Source organism: Erithacus rubecula (genome assembly GCF_903797595.1).
Source record: "Erithacus rubecula genome assembly, chromosome: 5".
Lineage (NCBI taxonomy): Eukaryota > Metazoa > Chordata > Aves > Passeriformes > Muscicapidae > Erithacus > Erithacus rubecula.
In genome coordinates, this window is record NC_136687.1 from 2,447,392 (window position 1) to 2,474,970 (window position 27,579).

The 27,579-nt window shown below is 38.1% G+C and overlaps 1 protein-coding gene across 3 annotated transcripts in view; it reads left to right on the top strand.

Annotated features, from left to right (window-relative positions):
* The window catches only part of CTNNA2 (catenin alpha 2), a gene marked incomplete at its 5' end in the record, with an annotated part of 444,577 nt that overhangs the window by 87,870 nt on the left and 329,128 nt on the right, over positions 1-27,579 (top strand). For all 3 annotated transcript variants that reach the window (XM_079307292.1, XM_079307294.1, XM_079307293.1), the window contains 4 exons: positions 3,439-3,634; positions 19,699-19,865; positions 23,638-23,757; positions 26,268-26,534. In XM_079307292.1, coding sequence (XP_079163418.1) covers positions 3,439-3,634; positions 19,699-19,865; positions 23,638-23,757; positions 26,268-26,534 — 750 coding nt within the window. The remainder of the gene's footprint in view (positions 1-3,438; positions 3,635-19,698; positions 19,866-23,637; positions 23,758-26,267; positions 26,535-27,579) is intronic.

Here is a 27,579-nt window from a genome sequence, read left to right on the forward strand (position 1 = left end):
AAAATAGTTAAAAATAAATAAAAAAAAAAATCTATCAATATTTGCCTCAAGAGTTGTCAATATATGCTGGTTTTTAATGTGGTTATGGGAAATCTTGGTAAATAATGCAATAATAAATAATGCAATAATAAATAATGCAGTAATAAATAATACAAACTTGTGGCCCACCCCTTTGAGAAATCTGTAGGGAAGAAGTTTAATTCAGAGAGGCAGGAATGCTCTTGTGTGAGCTGGAGCTGCTGGCAGGGGATTAATTTGAGTGTGATCCAGCTCTATCCCCTTTCACTTCTGGCCTTCCCTGCCCACACATGACCTCTGCCATAGGGAAATCCATCCTAATAGAATTTTCTGCTTTTAGCAAAGACATCCTCACCTTTTTTTTGTGCTGCTGGAGCTGGGTAAGGAGGCCTTAATTCAGGATGGGGCTGAACTATTAATTAGTCAAGTTCTGTTATTCCAGCAGAGATCTGTGCTAGGACTGTGTGAAACTTCTTTAATAAAATAAGAGAGCAAGGTTCCCTAGTGTGATCAGAAAGCCAAGATCATTACAGGGCTGCCAAATGAGCTTATGGTAATTATCAAGTGATATATTTGATAATTGTACAGAATTTTGGGTGAGTTCTGCATTAATTGGCAACAGAAGCTGATATAGATATTCCTTCCTTTGTACCACTTTAGGTGGAGTAAGATATTTAAAATAAACCAGTTAGCTTTAAAACCCTGCTGGAAAATTGAGGTATTTTGATAAGATAAAATGTTGGGGTTTTTTTTATTATTATTAATTTTTAAATGTAATTTATATAAACTCATAGTTTATTTGCTTTCTAAAAATGAGAAAAGAGCTAATATGCCATGGATTTTTCTGTCACTGGTATCTATTCCTTCCCCTTTGCCCTGTCCCAGTACAGCTGACTTTCTGGAACAGGAATTCTAATTTTGGAAGAGACTGCTGTTTTAGCCTTTTAACTGGTGATTTAATGTAATTTAAAGGAGCTGACACAAGGTGGATAAAATGGCCATATTCCAGTTTTTATGAGTGGTTTTCTTCCTCTGAGAGCTCTGTATTATCCAGAACCCAACCTGTTTGTGCAGAGACTGAAATCCAGAATTTCCCTTTTCCAAGGGAATGTCCTAGCCCCATATGGAGAACAATTTCTCTCCTTGCTTCATCTGAATCAGAGGGTGGTGAGATGTTGCTTTTTTTTTGGATTTCATGCCAGTAGATCTTATTTAATAATTTAAAGCCTTAGCTTCAAATTTACAGATCATTGAGGTTCATTGGCAAACAAAGCCTCTAGCACTGTTTGTGATCTTGTGCTCTCTTGCTGGCACACTTCCATGATTATATTTGAGTCCCAGCTTTTGACATGATGGAAACTTATTTTTTTAATGGTAGAAACTAAATAAATAAGAAAAAAAAAAAGCAGCAAAACATTTATGAAGGAATTTGGCTCAAACAGAATACACCAGTATTTCCTTTTGAAAAAGAGGATTGATTTTGGGGGTGCTGTTTCCTACATGGGGGTTATGAGAAGTGGTAGAAGTCTCCATCCTCTGTGGTAATTTGGATTTTCCTATGGACTGTGTTAGTTCTGGACTCAGCAGCTCAGAGCATTAGCAAAGGTTTTCTGCCAGTTCTGGATCCTCTTCATCTCTAGGACCTGCACATGTTCATCTGCTCTCCACAGACTGACCCAGAAGTTAAGTGAGAAGATTTTGACCACTTTTAGACAATTTAAGTGATTTTTCTCTATTTCTGCATATTAAACAGCATAGGCTTTATATTCTTTTATTTCAAAAAGTCTGTAAAGAAAATATTATTAAATATTTTATTTTAATTTATAATTATTTCCACATTGGGAAGTTCTGAAAAATCTTTTCTTATTGTTTGGTGGTGAGTTAGAATTATTTGCATTTCTGTAGGTGTTCATAACTAGATGCTACTGACAATGATCAACTACAAAAGGATCTTCAGGAAATTTCATGAGGAATATTTGCAAGAGAAAGCTAATAAAGAATATAAATATATATTTATATAAATATAAATAGTGGAAAAAAACCTATATGATGGATGAATATTACATTGCAGTAGTCAGGCAGATTCCTTCCTAATTGAAGGCTCTGGAGTACATTTTTTTTTCCCAATAAATCTATGCATATGGTGTTTTCAAGCCCTGATTGTATATATAGATAGATATAGATACAGATATAGATATAGGTACATATATTTATTCTTCTACAGTCTGTAGTTTTTAGATGTGATTTGGAAAAAAAGACCTGACTGAAAGAGAAAAAAATTGTAGCACAAAGAGCATGGTAAGAAACTTTTTGGTCAAAACTGTACCAAAGGCCTTGTCCCTCTTCTGGTATCAGGGATGGGATGACAGTGAATTTTCATACTTGTGGTTTTTAGTGAAATGTCTTTATTACAAAGGCATTTGTTTTCTTACAGCCAATATGTGGCTTAGAACACTGATACTGCAGGTTTGTATCCTGGTTAGGGAGAATTGCATCCCTGAGCATTATTGGTTTGGTGCTATTTTTTGGTGCATTTGACACCTGATAGTACCCAATTCAATATTCCTGTGATAGTATCCAATTCCATATTCCTGTGATAGTATCCAATTCCATATTCCTGTGATAGTATCCAATTCCATATTCCTGTGATAGTATCCAATTCCATATTCCTGTGATAGTATCCAATTCCATATTCCTGTTTGCCAGAGCAGCAGCCTGGCCCTGCTGGGGTCATGCAGGATTCCCTCTTTGCCCAGCATCCAGCTGTGGGATGTAGACACTGTGCTGTTTTTAAGCTTTCTAATCAGTTTATTGACAGCTCAATAAAGAATTCCTTCAGGGGATTCTGCAGACATGGAGGCAGAGTTTCCTTCTGTTTAAACAGTGGTAGGATCATTTTACCGATTGCTGTGGTTTTATGACAAAATATTAGGAATACAGTGAAGCAGCACTAAGGTAAAGAGTTTTAACCTGTATAATCTTTGCAGTGGGAGCTCTTCATACCTTTCACATCTGGAAAACAACATTTTTGTCACCACTTGCATGTCACTGCCAGTCCATTATCTCAAGGGACAATTGCTTTTTGAATGGTTTCTGACCCTTCTGTGTCCAGGTTCCATTGAAACCCAGCAGCAAGAATGGTGCTTTGGCACCACAGCCCTGCCATGCCTGGCTCTCATCTTTCTCTTTTTGCTGCTTGGCTGTGATTTGCTTAGCCCAGACTGAGGAGAGCTTAAAAGGAAAACCTTCTTTTGGGGGACGTGCAGCTGCATTTTATACTTTCAATTTTATCTGTCCAAAACATGTGGCCACTACATCCCATCCAGGGCACAGAAAACAGTGTGAGGGTTGAATTAGATGTTCCTCTAAACAGTTGGGGAATTGTTCAACCTGACAAAAACTTGTTTTTTCTGCCCAAAGGTAACGACACTTGTGAACACGAGCAACAAAGGCCCATCTGGCAAGAAGAAAGGACGTTCAAAGAAGGCTCATGTTTTGGCTGCCTCTGTGGAGCAGGCCACTCAAAACTTCTTGGAAAAAGGAGATCAAATTGCTAAAGAGAGCCAGGATCTCAAGGAGGAGTTGGTTGCTGCTGTAGAAGATGTTCGAAAACAAGGTATGTGAGAAAAAAATACTTGATGGGAGTAAAGCTGTGCCCAGTGCTAAAGCTTCTGTTTCACTTTCAGCTTGTTTTTTATTCTGCTGTGTGAAATGATGTGAGGTTTTTTCACTTGGTTAAATCTGAGCAGTGGTTTAAGGCCTGTGGGTGCAAATGTAGAATTAGGAGTTAAATCTGAACAGTGGTTTAAAGCCTGTGGGTGCAAATGTAGAATTAAGATTGTGGAACACAGGTTTCTGAATCATCAACCAGATAAAACAGCAATCTAGAAGTACTTGTGGTTTCAATTATATTAAAAAATAATATTGAAGCCTGAAAAAACAGGTATAATAATAATAATATGACAATTATTTTATGGGTGTTAGTGATAAATGGATACAATATCTGACAATTTTCTTTCAAAAGATAAAATGGCTATGAGGTGCTTTCAAATTGACCTGTGTGGTATGGGAAAAATATGTTTTCAATATATGCCTATGACAATGTTTCAGTTGTATTGACTTTGATTGTAATTATCTTTATTGCAGCAGAATTAAGTACCTTTCAGGTTTGTTCCATTGTACATGCTATAATCTAAAGATACCATCTGCCAGTATCATCAGCCCTGGGTTTTAGAACAAGACTGAGATATCTCCAACTGAGATTTCAAAAGGAGTCTAAAGGATTTGGGTGTAAAATACTGATTTTCAGTGAATTCATATTATGTTTTTTTTTTTAATCTTGTGAAAATTGGACTGAAGTTCTCATATGAGAAGGCAGGGTTAAATTTTGTGTACATAAGCACTGATTAGTGAATACTTCAGTCTGTTCTATCCTGAGGGTATTTTTTCCTCCTCTCCACTCTGTGTATATTTAGTTTCACTGTTTTCATGTTCCTGTGTGGTTTGGGTTTTCCTAAATATTCAATTGTCAGTACATCAGAATAAGTTAAGTGTCTGCTGAATGCTCTATGTACAATGAAATTCCAATATTCGAGTGGGGATTTATAGGTTTTGTTGATTATTATTTTCTGCTAGGTGTTTGTTGTTGTGATGGTGGGGGTTTGGTTGGGTGGTTTTGGTTTAGATTTTTAATGCTGATGCCTGGCTGTTCTGGCACTACTTTTCATTTTTCAACTGTTCAGTTTCCTGTTGCTTACATGATTTATTTTATGTTATGTCAAGTTGCAGCTCGGCATCTTCAGTGGTGACACGAGTGCCCATGTTATCTCTGAATTTACATTTTCCCTTTTGGGTTTGTGATGCTGACTCAGCTTTCTCCTCAGGAACCTTCTCCTGAGTTAGAGGCATCAACCTAAACTTACACATAGATGGAATTTCTGATTTTTTACATGACAGAAAGACTTCTCTTTTCTTAACCTATATTTAGAAAAGACCAACTGAAACAACAATGAAGAAGCAGAGAGGAGAAAAAAAGATCTTAAACAGAATTACACAGAATGACACAGACATTCATCTCTTGTCAACACTCCAGGCTGGGAAAAAAGCCTGTCAGAAAAGTGGAGCAGCTTTTTTTGGGGCCTGTTCAACACCATGCCATAATGAGGAGAGCAGGAGACACCACACACCATTATTAGCACCCACGAGCTGTGGAAACGAGAGCAGCCCTGGTGTGATGTGAAATGAAATGTTTAGCTTGGTGGCATCAAGAGCTGATTAATGAACTGAGGCTGTGTTTCCCTGGCTGATTTCCTGGCAGGGTTCCAGCTGGGATAATTACACTGTCAACCTAAAAATGTCTGTGGCACTTAGAGCTGGCTCTTGGTGTGCCTCTCATTTCCTGCCCTGCCTTGCTGGGTGCTGCTGTGTGCTACTAAAGGCAGCACTTCACTCCAGGGACTCTTGCTTTCCACTGACAGGTCTGGAACAAATGCTCTGTATCACTGCAGAATGCTTTGGAATGAGTGAGAGTGTCCATGCTGTTAAGATTCTTATTTCTTCTCTAGTGTGGGAGGGTAAATTCTACTGGCTGTAGAAAACTTTGCTGATAAATGGGTTTGATTTATGAAACCCATCCTAAAAACACAAAGAGCAAAAGAGAAAAGATTTGATGGCTCAAGCTCATCCCTGTCTATCTCTGTATCCCATAATGATTCCATATTGCAACAATTATGCTTCAAAACCACCTGAGATTATCCAGCTTTTGGACCATTAAATGCTTTGCTGTGTGGGTGATTATTCTGATACTGTCAGAGTTGTGTAAAAGATCTCCCAGGTGGGGGAAATATGGAAGTTTATCATTCATGTCTTTTTATATTAGGAAGAAGGGAAAGCAGACATGGGTTGGAACCAGTTGATCTGTAAGGTCCCTTCCAACCCAAACCATTCCATGATTCTGTGACCATAAAGAATGAAGCTACAAACCCTGAGAAGTGCAGGGAAGTGGAGAAGAACTCACAGGAATAAAAAGCACAGTAGATGCTATACTCACAGTATAAGTCTAAATGCAACTGGTCTTTAATTGATCAATAGAGAAGAAGGAAATTCCCTGTGGAGGAGAAATTCAGGCCATGATTGACACAAAATTCTATCAAGAACTGCAGGTCCACTGGGCTCAGGTTTGATTAAATTGCTTAAGACACAGCCTGGAATGCTGCAAAAAGCAACACAAGGAAATTGGTTATATTCATGTAAATTTATTCTGTCTGGCAAATGGCTTTGGCAATGTCTGTCTGTAGGTATCTGCTGGTGATTGCCTGATTTGAGTGTAATTTGCCTGGAAGTTTTCTGGCATATAGCTGAAACTTCCATTAGAAACATGATTTAATCCAGCTGCTGGTTGTTGTGTTTTAAATTTTCTTGCTTTTCAAGCATGGTAGATCAAATTTCACACCATAATATGAAATTCATACTTCAATCAAGGGACAGAAAATAGCTGTTGACATTTTTTGTGTTTGAAAATGGGGTATAGTTGAGCTAGACTTAATTTTTTGTTCATGCAGATTTATGGACATTGTAAAAAAGACTGTGACCTGTATACTCTGTGACTATCTTGACAATGTAGATGAACTTCTCTGAGACATGAAAGTGACTTTGACTTTCTTGGCAATTTTTGATCTGTGACAGAACACTAAAAATGAGATTTTTAGTGCTTTAATGCTTTTAACCATATAGTTTTGAAAATTTTTTGAATGAAGTTTTAAAACTAAAAGGAAATCTTATGAAAGATGGTTTCTAGAGAATCTAGAATATTTTCCTCTAGAATCTATGTAATCTTTATTTTTAAGACAAAAAACCCCATTTTTTTTCACTTAAACATATGTTCTCCCTATGTTTATTTATAAACCTTTTCACTGAAGTATATGAGTACTTTGGAAGTTAATATGTGCTAATTCTTGATAGAGGAAAAAGTGTTTGTGGACAGAAATGACAGGAAACAGGTTTTTTAGACAAATGAAAATTTCTGCTCAACCTGAAAGGTGAAGTGGAGCATGTGGGCAGTCCTGCTTAATGGGAGAAAGGACCTGTGTGTACAATAAAGATATTCTCTTTTTCCAGTAGTATTTGTGATGAGGAGCTCTGCAACTTGCTTTTTGTCTGGCTGCTGGCTCATGCCTGGGCTGAAAGCTTTTAGCACAAAAATTTGCAGTATTCTATTCATCAAGTCACTGGAGCCATGGTCTGAAAACTCTCACCTTATTAATAAAAATTATTCCTTGTCTATTTTGAAGTGCTTGTTACATATGAAAGTGACTACAATTATTACCCATGTTTGCAATGCTCCTCCTGAGGAATTTGGCCCTCTAAATGCCATTCCATGCAAATACTCTAATGTTGACTCTTTCAGACTCTTTTCCATCCATTAATTTTCTTTCAGCTCTCTGAGAATTGGGCTACAGAAAGATGTTAAAATTCCTACTCTGAAATGATTTAGAACACTTCTGATGAAAAAGCAGATGTTGTAGAGCATCTCCAAGAGTTGCTACACAGAAAAGTAAGGAGTTCCCAAAACCAGGAGTGAGGCTGCTGCAGCTCCATGGCCCCAGTTTGATGCAGGAACAAGAGTGATCCTGTATTTGCAGTAGCACAGGCACACAAACAGACATATACAGCTAATGTGTATATATATATATATATATATATATATATATATATATATATATATATATATATATATATATATATATATATAAATTTGTATTTATGGCTGACCACACACAGAGGCACTCTTCCAACCCAAACCATTCCATGATTTTCTGATTTTCTGTACATGTGATTTCGGTTTTTGGGAGAACTGCTGATGATACTGGCTCTTGGTAAAACCATCTGTCTATCTGAGGATCTTCACTTCTTTATTCTCTGCACCATTTCCAAAATATATATTGCTGTTTAGCCTTGGCTGGAGGTTCTCTGATATTCATTTCACTTTTCAGTGTTTTGTTTAAGCTGATGTTAGTTTAAATTTATCAAAGTGACTTCCATCTCCTGGGTATGTTTGCTATAAAGGGTAGTTGGTGTTTGATGTATTGCCTGAACATGACAGTTTGAGACAGAATTTGCAAAAGCAGCAATTTAAGTTGGAAAAGTAATATAAATTAATGCATTTGGTGATTTTTTAATATTATATTTATTTACATTGTCTCTCTTGAAGATTTTATTACTACTGTGGCTTTATATCAGGATAAAATCAGAATAAAATTTCTTTAACATGCCAACTTCTGACAGTTGTCAAAAATAAAATTATACTCAGAAACTGAAAGATAGGGAAGTTGTGTTTCCTCCAGAAATATTTGACTTGAATATTAAAATTAAATCCTAAAATTGCTGCTTGTTTTTTTAGAAGAAATATTACTGTTAGTAAAGGTTTTATTTGAGAAAGTATTGCAGAAATGCAGCACAGTTAAAATAAAAAATCCCTATCAAGGGACTGTAACTAGGCCATGTTTTGCAGTAAATATTTAACTTCACCACCCATTAGTATGCATGAAATTTCTGAATTCAGGTCAAATTTGGAAAATACTTTCCCTAGGATTTAAATTAAGAAATTTATTAAATGGGGAAAAAAAAAAAAAGATCTTACAAAATTGGAATAGGTACCACAGGCAGTTATCTTGCCCTGCTCTGTCTTCCAGCAGTAATTCCCAAACTGGGTAGGTTTAATCCACGGTGAGTAATCCTCAGCAGCATTTCATGTACATCCTTTTCAATTAAGTTTTGAGCTAACCATGAGCAATGTTTTGCAAGAAGATTTCCTCCATGCATGAAATCTGTATTTGTGGCTGCTCTGGGTAATTCAGTGTGGAGATTGGAGCTGAAGTCCCTGACCCTTCAGAACAGTTCTGTGAAGCTGCAGAGCACCACAGGGTGAGCATCTCAACCTCTCCTTTTGAAATATTCTGATTTATGTGGTACTGAAACATCCTCTGAGTCGCAGCTGAGTGCTGGAAATGAAATCACTGTTGATTCATTAGGCAGAAATTCTGAACTGAAATTCTTTTTCTTCAATGCTTAAAAAAAAAGGAAATAAAAAAGGAAAAGTTTGAGTCATCTTTGAACTGGAAAATAAGTTATTTTAGTCTGTTGGATCAAAAGTATTTGGAAGGAAATTCCTTTTAGCTTGGCACAGGAGTGACCTCAGATGACTGTGTAGGTCAGTGATGGAGGTTTTTAGCAGAGCAAAGGAACTGAGAGTTTCACCAGCTGTCTAATGATGGATAGGGAAACTGGTGGGAGATCAGGAACAGTGCAGAGAGTTTGTCTGGGATATTTAAATTGGGAAGTACCACACTGAAGGGTGCAAGAGTCAACGAGATGAGCTTAAAGTTTGGTCATTGCTTTATACTTCTGTCACTGAACAGTGAATTGTTCAAAAACTAACTGGAAAATTCAAGAATGACTTTATAATGAAAAAAACCCACCTAAAATTAAAAAGAAAATACTAACAGACTTTGACAATATAATTTTATTCTGTTGAATAAATTCTGCAAAGGAATTCAGTTTTTAAAGGTGATGTTTTCTGTGTTCAGAATGTAACTGTAACTACTGCTGTGATTCATCTAACATGAGGATCTTGGGCTTGGATCCATGTTACCAGGGTTATTTCTGCTCAGTTAAAAGGATGGCACTGAGCTGGAGGAGGGCAGGTTTAGATTAGATACCAGGGGAAGATGCTCACAGTGAGGGTAGAGGGGCCCTGGCCCAGGGTGCCCAGAGAAGCTGTGGTCAGTTTGCAAATAGAAACTGTTTTGAGGTGAATTTTGTGAACTCTGGCAGCAGTGAGAAGAGCCCTGTGGTCAGGCTGCCATGTCCCCGTGTGCACAGAGTGTTCATTTTATCCCCACACGCCACACTGGCCATGGGTGAGGGTCAGTCCCGAGTTTCCCTGATCTGCCTCATGTCCAAGATCTGAGTCCCCAGGACCCCACTGCTCCCTCTGGAGCTGAGTCCTGGCCGAGGTGGGTGTTTGCCCAGGGCCTGTTGTGCAGGTGTGTGCTGCTCTGTCATGGCACGCTGCCTTCCAGCAGCTACATGGATAATAGCACCAACTTTCTCTCAAGGCAACGGTCTCCGCACAGAACACTCCATAAATCTCCCCATCTTTTGGCCAGAGGCCACTTGCTTTGGAAAAGGACTATAAAAAGTGACTTTCTGAAGAGGGTTTGAGATCTTTCTCCCCAAGGATGGAAGATGTGTGTATTGGCTGAAGACCAGGAAGGTTTGTCCCATCTGTTGGTTGCTATTTCCCCATCCTTCTCTCTTTCTCCCTTCCCTTTTACTTTGTTTCCTTTATCTCTCCCTCTATCACAAAACTGAGTTGTTGGCACTCAATAAATTGCATTGCTGTTTGCTGCTGAATAAAACTTGAATCCCTTGCTGTTTGTCTTTTGCACCCTGGAGACAAACGGACCATCACAACTCCCACTTGGGTTGAGACCGTGACAGAGCCTGCAAATGGCGGGAGCGGCACAGACCCCACATGAGGTGAAAAATGTTCATCTGCCTCTAGAGCTGCTCTGTGGGCTCCTGCCTTTGTGGTTCTTTGGGTTGCTGCCATTGTGTCTCTCTGTCCCTGGCCTGCAGTCCCCCATTGCAGGGGATCGGTGTGGCGCCATCTTGGCTGGGGCCCTCAGCCACACGGGCGCCATCTTGGGAAGGGTAATTCCAACATTTTTGATTTCTCTTTGTGTCCATGAGGTTTGTGAGACTGGGCAGGTTTATATCTAGCAGTTATTTACTGTTGTTTTTTGCCTACTGCTGCTGCTTTTGTTAGTAAACAGTTGCTTCTGCGCTTATATCTGCTCACAGTCTTTCCTTGCTGGTGGCAAGGGATTGGTTGGAATTAAGTGGAGGTGACTCATTTTGGAGTGTCCAAGTTTTAAATGCTCTTAAACCGGGACACTGCCATCTCTGGAAGGGTTCAAGGCCAAGCTGGATGGGGTTTGGAGCAGCCTGATCTAGTGGAAGGTCCCCCAGTCCACGGCTGGGATGGAACAAGATGAGCTGTACGGGCTTTTCCAACCCAAACCATTCCACCATTCTGTGATACCCAGTGTCATTAATGAGAAGATACAAACAGTCTTTGGGGCACTAAACTTTAGCTGGGAGTCTTCCTTGTCCCCCTGCTCAGTTCTCCCATTTGCCTTCAGTACATTTTGTTCTGTGTTCTTTATTTTTGACTGCATTTTCTATGGCAGTCATCCAGCTTCAAAAGTTGCATAAAAGCTTCTTTCTCCCATCCAGATTAGGCTTTAATTTTGGATATGGTATCAGAAAGGTATGAGAGAAGTATTAAAAATGACAGCATGAAAATTTGAAATATACTTTCTAATATCTGAGTCCTAAAAGATGCTTAGTCAGTATATAAAAGGCTTTAATTTATTGCCTTTGCATTTACCATTTTGAACACGTCTTTTTCTGAAGTACATTTTTCACATACTACAAAGGCCAATAATACTTTACAGAGTGAGGGAATATAAAATGTTATAATCAAATAACAGGCACTGATTTCCTCTGAGAAGTGTCAAATTATAGCATTTTGATCTCCAGCTATCTTGTTCTCTCTGTTTTAATCCCTTTATCAGAGACAAATTCGTTTTAGACTTTAGATCTGTGAGATATTCCAACTGCAGTTTATATATGAACATGGGAAAAGGAGCCTGTTCTGTATAGCTGATGGAATTTAGAATTATTTTTATAGCTACTAAAAATAGAATTGTAGGCTATCCACTGATTTTAATTTTGGATGTTTGCAAATTTCATTCAGCTGTAATTGTTCTAATTGACTTTGAGATCTGTGGGGTTTTTTTTCTGCTTTTTTTTTTTTTTAATATTTTAGTTGTAGAAAAGTCAGTTTTTAACCCCTGTTCATATTATATGATTTCTACAGTATGTGATGATATGTATGTGCTTTTTCTTCAGAAAATACATCACCTCTACTTCCTTTCACCTGTTTGTGGTGGACCTTATGGTTTTAAATCATTCCTTATTTTATTTATTCAACATTGATCTGGTTGAACAGAGAAATTGGGTAGAACTTGGGCAAAAAAGGACAGTCTGTGACCTTTGTGAAAAGGGAGAAGGGATAGGTAGCTCAGGAAAGCTACAGGGACATTTGGAGGTCATGCAGGGAGAAAATGGCAAAGGCCAAAGCCCAGCTACAACTGAAACCTGGCCACTGCCACAGAAAAAAATAAAAAAGGATTCTGTAAATTCATTAACAGGAGTGGAACCAATTTTGGGGGCTTCATTCTGTTCTCATCTCTGCCCTTCAGCTCAGAAGGCAGCTGGAGACTGAGGCAAAGAAGGAATTTAGTACTTCAGCATATATATATACATATGGTATATATGGCATATATATATATTTATTATAAAGAGCAGTCCTAACACTCAACTGTAGTTTTTCTTATTACCTATACAGGCTTAGGCTAATGATGATTTCATTGCAAATCTAATGATAGTCATGTCTTGTTTATGAGCCTTTTCCATTAATCTGCCTTTCTGGGTGTTGATGGAGGGCTATAGATTAGTTTTGTGTTTTGATCTCTGCACTGGAATGTAAATTCACACAAGCTCATATCTTGTCTCTCTGCACAGAAGCTCTTGCAGTTTTTAAACATTCAAGCAATGAGTATAGTTATATAAAGGAGCTCTTATATTAACCCACAGGTGTCACTGCATGTATGTGAATACCCATTGAAACTGGCAATAAATTCTTCGGTTACTAAAATGTTGCCAAGTCAAAATTCAATGAAAAACTGCTCAGTTTTTTCAATCTTTAAAAAATTTTAAATGTAATTCCCAATTTTGGAAAGATAAACTTAATTTTAATGTAAACTGGTGCTTTGAGCATGATTTTGGAATCTTTGGTAAGTGGTTTTTGGTGAAAAATTAACTGCATTGAGTCTCAAATATAGGTTATCATAAACAATATGTGCAGATTATGTGAACTAATAGAAGAAATGAAATAAATTTTGAAAAGTGCTGTTGTATCTTCTGTTTCTGTGTGTAAACTTGCAGATGCCCTCTCTGTATCTTATCTTCCTTTTCATCTTTTTCTTATTGTAAATCTATGCTAGATTTTCCCTGGGCTGATGACTCTCCCATGTCTGCTTTTCTTCTTTCTTATGCTTTCTCATATTGGAGTATCATTCTAAATTTTTGCATTTCAATTTTCCCTGTTATTTTTCTCTCTTGGCTGCAAATCCCTCAATTGTCCAACATTATCTTGCCTGTCCTCTTAATCCCAGCTGGGATTGTGGGAAGGTTTTTTTTTAATTTTAGCTCTATTTGTTTCCCAGATTAAGCAGTGCTCCCTGCTTCTCTTACTGCTTCTGTCAAGACATTCAGGTAGGATCTAATTGTAAGGAAAAGCATAAATTAGCAGGAGCAAAAAAGTGACCCTCAAAAGAAAAAGGGAGTTGATAATCCAGCAGATTGATCAATCTCATCATCAATCCCTCCCCCTCCTCACAGTCCTTCCCTTGTGCTGACATTAGCAACTCCTTCTTTTTCACGGATCACTGGGATTCTTTGATAAATTTTGTTATGGAAACCATCCTGCTGGAAAATATCAACCCTTTGAACTGAATCTTATCTCAAAAAATATCAATTTCAAATAAACTCTTCATTGGGTGTTTTTTTTTTTTTTTTCTTCATGTGATAATAGAGAGTGATGGAACTGATTCTAATTATGATTTTGAACTTAGTTCATGGTGCCTTGGGCACAGATAGAATCTACCCTCAAACTTGCTTTCCTGTACAGTATTTTTGAGTCTCTTCAAGCCCCAGACTGAAAATAATATCCAGAATGGTGGAATCTCTGTGCCTAATGCAGAATGCCACAGTTGTTTTCTTGGACTGCTTCCTTTTTCATTAATTTTGGGTGCTTTTCAAATGTTGTTCCTTTTTATACCTGATATGTTAAATTTATTAATGATAATTCTATTTAATTTAATAAACTGTTATGCAGAAACCCATTAAATGATTAAATTCAAGATGTTAATCACTAGGACTTACAGATTTTTCTTTGTCAGTTCCATTCATTTTAGCCCTTTTTTACAATAATGCTTTTAATAAATGTACTGTACAGAGTTCACCAGAAAGAAAGCAACTTTTCCTAACATTTTCCACTGTAGTTTCTTGTTTAGGTGATGAACTGTTCCACTCATTTTGAATGTGCTTCTTGATGCAGCTCTTCATCTTGGATAAAGAAGAAAATAGTTATTTTAATGAGATATTTAAATTTTTTAGTATAAACATAGAAATTGTGGGAAAATTGGCAGCTGACCTGCTTGCTGATAGGACAAGGGAGAAGATCTTTCAATTTAAAGTAGGTGTAGATGGGATATTGGGAAGAAATCATTCCCTGTGAGGGTGGTGGGGTCCTGGCACAGGGTGCCCAGAGAAGCTGTGGCTGCCCCTGGATCCCTGGGAGTGTCCAAGACCTGGCTGGATGGGGCTTGGAGCAGCCTGGGACAGTGGGAGGTGTCCCTGCCCATGGCAGGGGTGAGACTGGATGGGCTTTAATGTCCCTTCAGTCCCAAACCTTCAATCCCAAATTTCTGTGATTCCATGTTTCTGTCAAACTTTGTAGTTCAGCAGCATGACTTTTGCCAGCCTATAAAAGAAGCCATATTATCATTCAGTTGAGCTTGAGTTTTTAAATGTGCCTCTATATTTATTGATATCTCAAGAGGTTCAATGTTTTCATGTTCCCAAGCACTGTGCTGAGCATCAAAAATGTTCATGTTGGTGTTCATTGAACTCTCCAGTTCAGTGAAGGTAGATCAGTTTGGTGTGTCCCTGAAGGATGTTAATCCATGGAGTAACTGAGTTGCAGACAAAGAGGGATTAGAGATGCTAATATGTCCTCACATCCCAAACAATTTAGTTTTGAATTGAAATTTCACTGTGTTTTATTGTTCTTAAGTAGTGTATCAGTGATGTTGCAAATGCACTATTAATTAGAAAACATAATAGTCATAGATAAATTGTCTTACATCGTCATATGTATTGGATAAATATCTTAAAAGTTCTATATTCTTGCTATTTTCTGTCCCTCAGGAAAGCAGTATTTGAGTTAATTAAAATTACATATTTTAATTGTCCATGAAATGAATGATGTGCTGTGTTCTTGGATCTAAGAGAGAACATTGAATCTAAAATACCTCCTAGATTTAAGGATATCCATTGTGCTTTAAAATGCAGAGTGATTCATCTTGCATGGCTCAATCTAAATGTCAGATGTAAAGTGAGTCAAATGTAAGTGAACTGGATTGTCTGTACAATCAGTTCTGGAGAGAAACAGCTCCAGGAGCTGAAATGTGACAGGAAAAATTTGGGCTTGATCAGAGATGGCCTCTTCTGGCCTTGAAATCCATTAAACCAATGAGAACAGTGGTCATTCTCCCACAGATGGAGAACAAAGTCCCAGCTGCCAGTGGAAGAGGAGATGAGTTTAGGGGACATAGTAGTAAAGACTTAGGAAAAAAAAAAGAAAAGGTATTAAGGAAAGGGAAGACTGAACAGCCATTTGTGTGAAGCTTTTAGACTCCTGAATAGAATTTTTAATGCATATTTGCATTTAGTAAGTATGCAGGGTGAAAATGGTCTACAAATTGCTTCCCACATTCTGATCATGTCAGAGGTTAATACTGAAATGAACGTGTACAGTTACTAGATTTTAAAGTACTGTAAACAAAAGATGTTTTAAGAGATGTGGTAAATAATCAATGGATTAATAAAGTAGGAGGAATATAGACAGTGAGAAACCAACCATCCAAGACCAGATTAAGGTCATTATTCCTGAAATTGACTGTTCAGATATATGCTGAGATGGAAAGTGAGTGACCCTACTCTATTTGGTGAATTTCTAGACAAATCCAAGGGGGATAAAGTTGCATATCTTTGCATCCTGAAGGGTTTGCTTTTGTTTCTTAACAAGACAACATCCATGGTGAAAGGATTAAAAACCTTCTTATATAATTTAAATATAACTTGTTAACAATTATGGGTTGTTGAAATCTATCATATCATCCTTTAGTATAATCCTCACTTTTTTATATGGAATCTGCAAGTCAGTTTGGGTCTATATATTATAATTTAGGATAGCTTCATAACAGTGCTTTTGCTCTAATTACAAGGAGAGCACTCTAAATTACTTTCATTCTGTCATGGATCAGTTGTTCTGTTTTTAATCTTGGACACGTAGAACAAAAGGAAAAATCTGAAAAAAGTGGATTAATTGGACTGTAGCTTTATTAATTTTTTCCATGTGAGACCTGTTCTGGAGTGGTGCATCCAATCAATTTGTCATTGTTCTGGTAATTATTTCCAGGTGTTTGGTGTATTGTCAGCATTCCCTGTTGATCCCAGCTGTTCTTTTGATTGCTGCTCTGTGCCCATCTTCTATCTCTTAATAAACACTTCAAGGCTTTGGGAAAAATGACATTTCTTCTGTCTATTAACCATTGAAATCCTGGGTTCAATCCTTTCCTCACAGGTAGATGTTCTACCTTATCCAGTAGCCCTTTTTTGATGACCTTTGCAATCATCCGTTGATAGATTTTTGCAGTTGTTAAGCTGTGGGGACATGGTGGGACATTTGTTGGGGTGTCCTGTTTAGGGCCAGGAGTGGGACTCAGTGATCCCTACAGTTCCAACCCAGGATATCTGGGATTCCATGAGTATTTCTCATAGCTGCAAATGGTCCTAGAAACCTGCAGTTCTTATCATTTGTACTCCAGAAGCAGAATTGTTTCATGGGGCTGCTGTAATGATTACAGAAATGGATATTGTGTGCAATTAGAAGCGACTGAAGTATTGCCTTTAATCTGTCAGGACTCCTCACAAAAATGCACAAAGCCAAAAAGGGACAATAGAGACAAGAGTGGAAGAAGAAGAACACAGTGAAACTGAAGGACAAATGGGGCATGAGAAGAAATGGATTTAAATTATCTGCAATTACAGGCAGTATGGCATTAAAGTGACTCTAATGAAAAGAGCCTGTCAGATTCTGGAGTTCATTTTGGAGTGAGTTTCCCACTTCACACAGGATTAATGGGGGTTAAATGTCTGAGCTGTTTCTAAGATGGAAGCTTGATAAGTTTATGAGTGCAGCTATTATCATATTAAGATTGTTATTAATTATATTATCACTCGACTGACTGCAATGGCAAAGAAGCAGACCTGATGACTTCAGATGTCTGTGTTTCTTGTGTCGACTCAATTTTCACTGAAAGTAATTTAATATAGATTACAGAAGAACTTGAAATAAATTTGGAAAGAAATGGATAACTAAATGTACGGTTGACTTTTTCCAGATAAAAAGGTTTCTCTAAAAAAATAATTGAGCTAGCTGGAGCTCCACTGTTACCTTTAGCCTAGGAGTAATTTGATACCACTGCTGTAAAAGGATCAAAATATATTAATAGGCACTGAGACAGATGAGCCTTTCTCCCCATATTGCTAGTTTCTTTGGTTATTGGATTCTAAACTATGAACTACTAGATCTTGTTAAGTTATAAACAATCTGCTGTGAACTTTCATACTCATACTTTTTTATTTTGCTTATTTGATTATGTCTATTTAATAATTTTTTGCTTAATTATTTTGGAGATCTATTTCACCTAATGTGAGCTTTATAAGGTTAAATATCTAATCCAAACTCTTTTAATGTTTTTTTGGTTTTGTTTCCTTTTGACCTTCTATGCATTTTTCCTCTGCCCTTGACTGTTTCAAATTTTCAAATTTTTGCAAGAGATATCTCCTCGGATATGCAAGTCTAAGACAATGATTTTTCTTCTCACTTTCCTGGTACCACTGGCCATTTATCAAGTATTATTTCTTTCACAGTCCAATTTAAATATTTATCTGAAGCTACACACTGCTAATTTGGCAGAAAACACTAAAATCTCTTCAGCACCAACATGGAAATTAAACAATTTGCAGGCATCTGATTCCAAAATCCAAAGCTTGCTTTGGCTACCTTTTCAGCTTGGATTTCTCTAAAATGCAATACTTTAACTTACAAGAGTTTTGCTGCTGGATGCTTGGAATCACTTCCATCTCACCTGAATCCCACTTAGAGCTTAAATAAGGGAAAGCCTGGGATTTCCTGTGGTTGGTTGTGTCCCCTTGGGTTCAATCAGCTCAATATGCTTCAAGAATGCATTTTGGAGCAAACTCTCTACACATAGCTGAGATTGTTGGTTTCCCTTAATAAATAATTGAAGGGAAGAAGATGCCTTACAATGTTAGACTGGTTGGATGAAGCCAGTCCTGTACTGGGCTCAAATTCCAAGTTAGGAAACTCACATCTAACCCTTGCTCACATGTTCTGTGGTCGCTCTCAATATCTCCTTTTATATGAAATATTTGAGTCATTGACATAATGATGATGATAATGATGTTTCAGACTCAATTTTTAGCACACTCTCAGCCAAGAGTTGTGGATAAGTTTTTCAAACAACTGTTTGAATTAAAGTATGCGTTAGAAAAATCTTTTTAACCCCATCAGAATTCCTTGCTCCTGATTTCAGTGATTTTTGGCACACAGGTAAAATGCGTGGAAAGGTAGGGACAGCAAACTGTGGTCCTCCTCCAGAGCCTTGTTTTCTGTTTTACCTTGAATTTCAGCTCTGTGATGCTGAGCAATATAGCATTTAAATGTGTTTAGAAATTCGGTTTGTTTTCTTTTTATCTAGCAATGATTGTTTGTTAATTATCTCCTAAGAAATTTGTAGAGAGTTTTGCCAACCTTATGGAAAGCTAAGGGGAGTGTGTAGCCTTAAGAAGTGAGCCACTTGAATTGTATTTTGAAGTTGTATATTATCAGCTTATGATCCAAGATGCACTGCTTGCAAATTATAATTTGAACACGCAGTCCTAATGGTAAATATAATAAGGAAAAGAGTTCTGATGGGGATTAATCACTGTGGCCATCTTAAATCTCTCCCCAACTATTTACATTGTCTTATGGGAAGTTTTGTCATCTGGGATTTATTTTAATGTTGTTGTAATGGCCTTATAAGCAATGTAAATATGCTTTGATTTCACATTAGAAGTACTTTGTTTTTGAGATTCTCCACTGGAGACAAACAGGATTTTTTTTTTAACAACAGCAAAAGTTGGGTTAATATAAAATCTGTGAATCACAGCCAGGCTGGGGGAGGTGGAGTGGTTCAGCCTGGAAAAGAGAAGGTTTCAGGGAGACTTTCCAGTGCCTAAAGGAGCTCTGGGAGAGCTGGAGAGGGACTGGGGACAAGGCATGGAGTGACAGGAATGGCTTCAAACTGCCAGGGTGCAGGGTTAGGTGGGACATTGGGAAGGAATTGTTCCTTGTGAGGGTGGGGAGGCCCTGGCACAGGGTGCCAGAGAAGCTGTGGCTGTGTCTGGCTCCCTGGCAGTGTCCAAGGCCAGGCTGGACGGAGCTTGGAGCAGCCTGGGATAATGGAAGGGTTGAACAAGACGAGCTTTAAGTTCCGTTCCAACCCAACGGTTTTGTAGCTCTGTTTCTTTCCCCAACAGCACTTAGCTCATCTTTCAGTGAGTTATTTATACTTTCTGGCAAGACAGAAGCCGCAGTGCTGGAGGCTAACCCGGGCCTGGTTTGTGTCCTGGCAGGAGAAACGATGCGCGTGGCCTCGTCGGAGTTCGCGGACGACCCCTGCTCCTCGGTGAAGCGCGGCACCATGGTGCGCGCCGCCCGCGCCCTGCTCTCGGCCGTCACTCGCCTGCTCATCCTGGCCGACATGGCTGATGTCATGAGGCTGCTCTCACACCTCAAAATCGTACGTGTTCCTCACCTCCTCTCTTGGCTTGCTGTGTTTTGTGCGTGGAAAAACGGGGTGGATCAGTTAGGGAGCTGTCCGCCTTCCTTACTCTCCACTTGGCTCTCTCAATGTGCTGGTCAGAGGAAGGAGTTAACACGTTTCTGCATTAGTCTCATTCGTTTTCTAATTCTGCAGAAATTAATGTTTGAACTCTGAAAGCAAAATTTGTGAGATGTCTTCAGTGACCAGACTAATACTGCTGTTAAACAGCTGTCTGATCTGAATTGAAGCATTTCCTCCCCTCACATCTTATCCTGGTCACTTTCACAGGATTTTTTGTTTTCTGGCACAGTTTAGGTACTATAATTGTCTATTCTTATTTTTCTCTTTGTGACTTTGTAATATATCTAAAAATTGAATGTTTAATTTGGAGAGATCCAAATCAAAAATTTGTCTAATCAAAGAATAAAGAGGAATTAAAGATTATCGGATAGTTTGGACAGATTTATATTCACTTTTGACAGCCACCATTCGCATTTTTATACAGGCGTATTAAAAATATTTTCAGTTTAAACTAGGAAATTTATTTTTCCACCCTCCCTAGTTGTTGCACTGTTACATTTTTATTGCAGAAAGAAATAATGAAAAACCTCTGAAACAAAACAAAATTGTGCAGATAATCATACATAGAATATTTAATGCCTACAGAGTGCATGTGTGAGTTTAACAGAGGAGATGACGAGTATCTTCTTTCTAGTAACTGTTCAAAAATTATTTTCTTTTTTTTTCCCTCCTATTTATTTAAATTAGTCTTTGTGTATCTGTACAACAATCTCATGTTCTGGAAAAACAGTGAGAACCTTTCAACTTGCAAACTGTGCAGATAACCTGAATAGCTGGGAAACAGTTTCCATAAGGAAAGAGGCCGATTTTTCGGCACAGGTTCTAGTGAGCTCTGCAGTGATGAATAAAATGCTGGTCTCAGAATTGTCAGCACATGGCTCTGGTTATGTGCAGTGTAAGCAGTGTCTCTCTCCAATATGCTTTTAATTCTTCCTCTCTATAATGCTTCATGTAACTGTAATTCAAATTGTCCTTTCCTAGCAAGCCAACACTTGAATATCACGGTTTTTGTTTCTGAACATTATGAGGAAAATTTGTATTCAGGCTCTTTTATAGGCAATGAGAAATTCTATTCTGCCATCTGAGATTTCTTTTGCAGCAGAGTACTCTGTTATGTAAAATACAAATGTCCAGTGCTGGTTTGTAAGTGGGTGTATTTACTTACACAGTTGGCACCCCAGATTTGCAAGGGCTGTGTCTGGCAGTGTGGTTTGTAATCTCTGCATTGATCTAATGGCATTACAAATTCTGTTTCAGAAATCAGTCATCTCTGGTTGTTTTCAGCAAAATTCGACATAAGAACCTTAACTGTGACTTTATTTTCATGTTAAAAAGGGTAATTTATATCTGAGGATTAAATGTGTAAATATCCTTATTTTACCACTTTACAATTCTAACTGCTTTTAGACAAATGAATTACTAGGGGGGGAATTGGTTATACTATACAAAATTGATGAAGGAACAGCTCTTCTATTGTCTCAAAGGCAACCTTCAAAGACTTGTGTGAGTTACCCATAAAATTAATGAACTAAAATAATTCTGCATGTCAGAGTAATGAAGTCTGATTTATGCTGAATTGTGCTGTAATCAGTTTTCTCTGAAAGCATGTCAAAGGCTTCCCAGGAAAGGGTGCATTTTAATTAGTGTTTTAGAGGGAATATATGCAGGTGCTTTCTGGAAGGACTCTTGGTCATTGCATTCAGGTTATCTTTTGCACTGCTAAAATTAGAAATAATGGTTATTGCAGAAACTTTTATAACACATTAAAAAACCATGTACCATTATAGTATGTGGTCATGCTCACAGAGGATTATAAATCTCTTGTAATTGACTCAAGGCTAGTTAATCAGAGGAACAGATCTGTTTAGTGTTTTCTCAAGAATGGAGAACTGCAGTATGAATTTGTAAAAAAGAAACTGTAATAATAAAAATATTATCTAAAAAAAGAGCTCATGCTCTTGTCCTTTCTAGTGTTTCTCATAACTGATTTCTTCATTTTAGAATCTGTGGTCTTGAGCCTTGACTGACATGATAAAGTCTGATCAGCATCCTTTGAAATCTGACTATCAGAGTGGAATCTCTGACAAATTTTTCAGGAATTCTATTTAATATGGAGTAGGACTTAGAAAAACGTGTATCAGTTTGTCATGCCTGTGCTTGGCATTACAAACATAATAAAGATGAAATTTTCAGGTATTTAATGTAGTTGTTCTCTGGATAAAAAGGGAAAATGTGTGTATTTTGCAAGAAGTTCTGCAAGAGCAAATTATTTAATACAAATGATGTTTTTGCAATTTGTGCTAATGGTAAGGGAGTCAGTTCTTTTTTTTTTTTTTAAATCTGTTCTCCTTAAAAGACAAGGTAGCTGGGATTCTGAATAAGCTTGCAGCTTGTAAATTGACAGAACTTGGTTTATAATTTCCAAAGTAACAGCCATGAATTTATGTTCTTGAATTATGCATTTTCCAATAGAAATGTATGAGTTTGCTACTCTACTGCTCTGTAATTTGCAAATCTGCAGTAAGTAGGTAAAAGCTCAAAATGAGCTTGAAAATGAAAATATACTCTGTCAGTGGTAGGAAAACACAGAGCAACTCAAGCAATAAAAAGACAGGTTCTGCACATAATTGTGCCTTTCTAAACTATTAGACACCAGCTACTGCTGAATGTATTGATTCCCAGCAGTGTCTGGAGAGCTGCAAACCTCTGCTGGTGCACAGGAGCTTGTGCCCACCCAATGAGCCCTTGCCTTTTGAGGGGAATGTTTGTTATGCATGTTCTTATGAACTGCAGCTTTTAGCTGAACAACAGCTTCAAGCAAGAAGGATCAGTAGCATCTTTTCAGTTCTCAGTGTTTTTTGCTTGGAATTGTGTTTTTATCTTGTGAGGGAAAGAAGTACAACTTGGAATTCCCATCTAGTCACAGTAATGTTTCCTTTGCTTATTGCATGAAAAGAGCATTTTATCCCTTCAGATAGGTTTTTTTTTTTGCTTTGCATTAGGTAAAGGCTCATAATACATTTGGTGGATCAACTTGTGGGTATAACTGAGATTTTATATCTCTGTCTGGTAGTTACAGCATCACTGAACAAGTGCAGGTATGGGTTTTTGAGTACATTATTTTCTCAGTGTTGAATAACTAAAGAAAGAAAGCTCAGAGCTGAGAAAAAAATAATAAAAATATTCTGGGTTGAGGTTATAATTTGCTTCATAAAGATAGAGTGTTTTGGATTTATCATAGTAAATTTAAACCTTAATGGTAAATTTGAATTTCCTTTTTAAAGATTTCTTGTCCAGAAGTGATAACTTGCTTTGTTTTCCTGTAAAGCCTGTGCCACACATCAGGCCAAGCTCATGTATTTTGTTTTAAACCCCTCAGATATTAAATATTTCATCTGATAAGTTTGAGCAGGGAAATTAATACAGTGACATCTCTGACATTAGTTTTACATGTTCCCAAAGCACAGTAAGTGGCCAGTAATGCAGAGTGACAGCTGCTCTATTAAAAACTTAATTAAAGTTCATGGGACTCTCATAAAGCCTCTGTACAGTGATGGATGTGAAACCTAAATTGTGTCCATGCAAGACAGAGTATTGGGTGGAATAGTCCCAGGCTTTGTCAAAGGGTGGATTAAAATGCTGACAGAGCTGATTTATTGTGTTGTAGGTAGAGGAGGCACTGGAAGCTGTGAAAAATGCAACAAATGAGCAAGACTTAGCCAATCGCTTCAAGGAGTTTGGGAAGGAAATGGTGAAACTGAACTATGTCGCTGCCAGGAGACAGCAGGTGAGTGCAGGAATGGCTGGAAAAGTCCATCTTCATTCTGAAGTTCTTGTGTTTTATGCCCAAGTCTGGTTTAAAATGTACAATGGACCATTAATTGCTATGTCATGGTCTATAATTTAATCACACTCATTATTTTTGAATGTGATGACATTTTTCAGAAGTGCCATTTCTTTAAGAGTACTTTCCAAGAGGCTTCAATTAATAGCAGACTGAAGCGTGAAAAGGGAGGTGATTCAGGAGGTTAAAGATAGTTTTAATTTGGTGATTATTCCCATTTAATTCTAACCTATGCAGATTTCAGGTCACTCTGACAGCTGGTAAAGCATGAGCTGTTTGCTAGTTCACTATAATTCAAGTTCAGGAGGAACAGAAATCTACTTTGTGCTTAAAACCATTATTAATAATTTTCAGATTTTTTTTTAATACTAATTTATCAATTTATTCATTCCTAGGGCAGCTGAAAAGGAGACCAGAAAGTCACAATAACATTTATTCATGGCTGCTCATTGTACAACTTTGCAATAAAGATAACTTTCCTCTGAACCCTGTTTCTTTCAAGACACTGTAGAGTTCTCTAAGGTCTCTCCAACTTCAATTATATTTGAATACCACCAATAATTCAAGGATGTGCCATCTTTGTACTGCATTGCACTGGATTTGGAAAGCTGGCTTTCCATATTCATCCACCTGTTTACCTTATTTTTTGAATTGCAGCAATGACAATTGCCTTCTGAATCATGATTGTGGGGCTTTTTATGAAAAATAGCATTTTCAGAGTTATACTGAAATTGAGTTATTGAATATCTCAAGTTAGATGACCTGTAAGGATCATCAAGCCCCTCTCCCTGCTCCTTGCAGGACTGCAGAAAACCAAACCATCTGACTAAGGCAAATAAATTAAACATGCAGAATCAAATCACTTTATGGAGAGTGCTCTTCTGTACATTCAGGCACTTCCCCTGTGGAAATAGAGATGCAAATATGGAAAAAAGAGAAACATGTGAAAGCTAATGAATGTTTGTATCTCTTAAGTTCTCATTGAATATACAAGAATATGACAAAAAATCTCTCTGAAGACTGTTACCTCTCAGCCATGTGACTGAAATTAATCAGTGGGTAGAACCTTTAAATTCGGGATATCTGGGTCCTTTTTCAGTGTTGGCAATAGGTTCCATGTGTGAACATAAATAAACAATTCAACTCTCCCAACTGGTTTGTTTGTTCACAGTTTTAAAATAGAAGTAATAATGTTTTGTTGTTCCTTATGAATATTGTTAGGCTGTCTTAATGTTTGTAAGGCTTCCAAGGACAGTATGATACACACTATAAAAAAAAAAATAAATCATGGGTTAAATAACAATAATGTATAATTCTGATAACATATTGTGCAGTATCTGATTCTTGTTGTCAGGGGAAACAAAAGAAAGTATGTGACATGATATTCTAAATATGCAAACTCTAATTGATATGAGGAATAGAGCAAAATATGAGGGGAAGCAAAACAGAAATATTGAGAGGCGTATTTAGTAGGTCTTTAAGAACTAAAACCATATGGTGTTAGGTCATAGGTTAGACTGGATGATCTCAAAGTTGGATGATTTTCCAAGCTAGTTAATTATTTGATACTGTGATATTCATCTGTGTTATACTTTTATCTTGATTTTTAAAGGTCTGCCTTATGACAATTCTGTAAAATAATTGAAAATGAGCACTTGCTGTAACAGGAATGTTGCACTTGTGTTGATGTTATGGAATCAGCAGAAGGAATCCTGGTTTTGGGAAGAGTAACTTTGAATGTTTTATGTACATTTTTCCTGGGCTTTTGCAGAAGGGAAGTGACTCTTTTGGTAAGATACTATGAGTAGAATGTAACAGCTGTAGTGACATGGAAAGACTCCATTTCCTTGGGCAAGAGGGGAATCCTTTCAGTGATTTGTGTGGGTTCTGCCATTGATTCCATCCCTGCCAAACCACTCATGGCATTTGTGGGAAACTAGACTGAAAGGACAGTGCAGGAGGGAATCTTTCCCAATGACTTGCAGCTGTGCTGATTACCAAGGAGTGAAAACAGCTGAGTCTGCCCAATCAGTTGGGGGATATCACAGAGTGAGGTAGTTGGGGTCAAGTTGGAGTTGGAGCATGAGACTGAGAGTTTGCTGGCTGTGCTGGCAGGAGGAAGGGATATACAAGGGACAGGGAAGGTAAGAAGATGCTGTGTCAGGGACAGACAGGGTGAGGCAGCTGGGAAAGGAATGGTTTGAGTTTAGCCAGTCATGCAGGGTGGAAAGAAGGAGTTACTGCTATGTGGAGCTGCCATAAGAGAAGGAATCAGGAAGGAAGTTTGTTAAGAGAAGGCAGCATGTAGAGTTTGCCGATAAAGGGCTGCAGGTGATACCAGCTGTGCCCATCTGAACATAACCACACCAATGTTCATTCCTGGGTGCCCCAGGCAATCCCTTCTAACACAAACCCTTTGTTTCCAACTGTGAAAGCTGTGTGTCTCCATGCAGGAGCTGAAGGACCCTCACTGCAGGGACGAGATGGCGGCGGCGCGAGGCGCTCTGAAGAAGAACGCCACCATGCTGTACACGGCCTCGCAGGCCTTCCTGCGCCACCCCGACGTGGCTGCCACCAGGGCCAACAGGGACTACGTCTTCAAGCAGGTGCAGGAGGCCATTGCTGGCATCTCCAACGCTGCCCAGGCCACCTCCCCCACCGATGAGAACAAGGGCCACACTGGCATAGGAGAGCTGGCTGCTGCTCTGAATGAGTTTGATGTGAGTATCAGCAGCGTGTGGAAAATGAGGTGTTTCTACACACAATCCACAGAGATTTTAACTGAATTGTTCTTGTGCGGGGCTCAAATTCCCCTTTTCGTTCACATCCATTTCCTCAGACTGCAGAGGCAAAGGGCAGACATTGATTTGTGTTGGTTTGAGTGAGGAATAGTTGCTTGCTGCTAATGGACTGGAATTACAAGGAGTTATTACAATGGCTGGGATAATGTCTGGAGAAAAATAAGTTATTGTTATCCTTAGGATCCTTGACAAATCCCACTACATGGTTCTAGAAAATGCATAGTCTGATTAATCTGGCACATTAGTTATGTGACCAAGATTTGGGGTAACTTGAGTTGTAAAATCACGTTTGCCTAGCAAGTCAGGAAGACTAGACAAAAAAAATGAAGATGGTGATGGAGCTCGGTGCCTTGGAAACATTAACATTCAACTTGAATCATGAATTATGTTAATCAAATGAATGGAAAAAGCATCTTTCTAACACAGTTGATAGCAGTCACTTCAGCTGTGGGCAAAGTGCTGCAGCCTCTGTTCCAGCAATAGATAGAGTTTTGTTTAAGCAGCTTTCCTGGCAACTAATTGTTGAGCTGTTAATTTAATTAGCAGTCCTGTCTGATGATTTCTTCCTATCTCTCATGTGAGTATTGTTCTTCAGGCTGTGAACAACAAGTTTATTGGGGACAGTCTCTGACAATATTTTTGTCTTTCATTTTGACTTAAGGCAAAGTTGAAGTTATTATTGGGGAATAATAATATAATATAATTTTCTCTCTGATTGAGACACAAGGTTGCAATCCCAGTGTCTGTCACCTGCAATCAGGAGCTGCTCAGTCCTGCTGCATTTGGGGCTGGGAGTGGAGCTATAGTGCAGGTGGTTCATCTCACAACATGTTGGACTGGGCTTGTCTCCTCCATCCATTCTTGCATGGTTTCTCCTGCACAATTACTGTGGGTTAAGATTTAAGGAATTCCTCAGGGTTTTCAGGCCCCTCTCAGCTCACAAGTTGGTAAAATCCTGGGAATA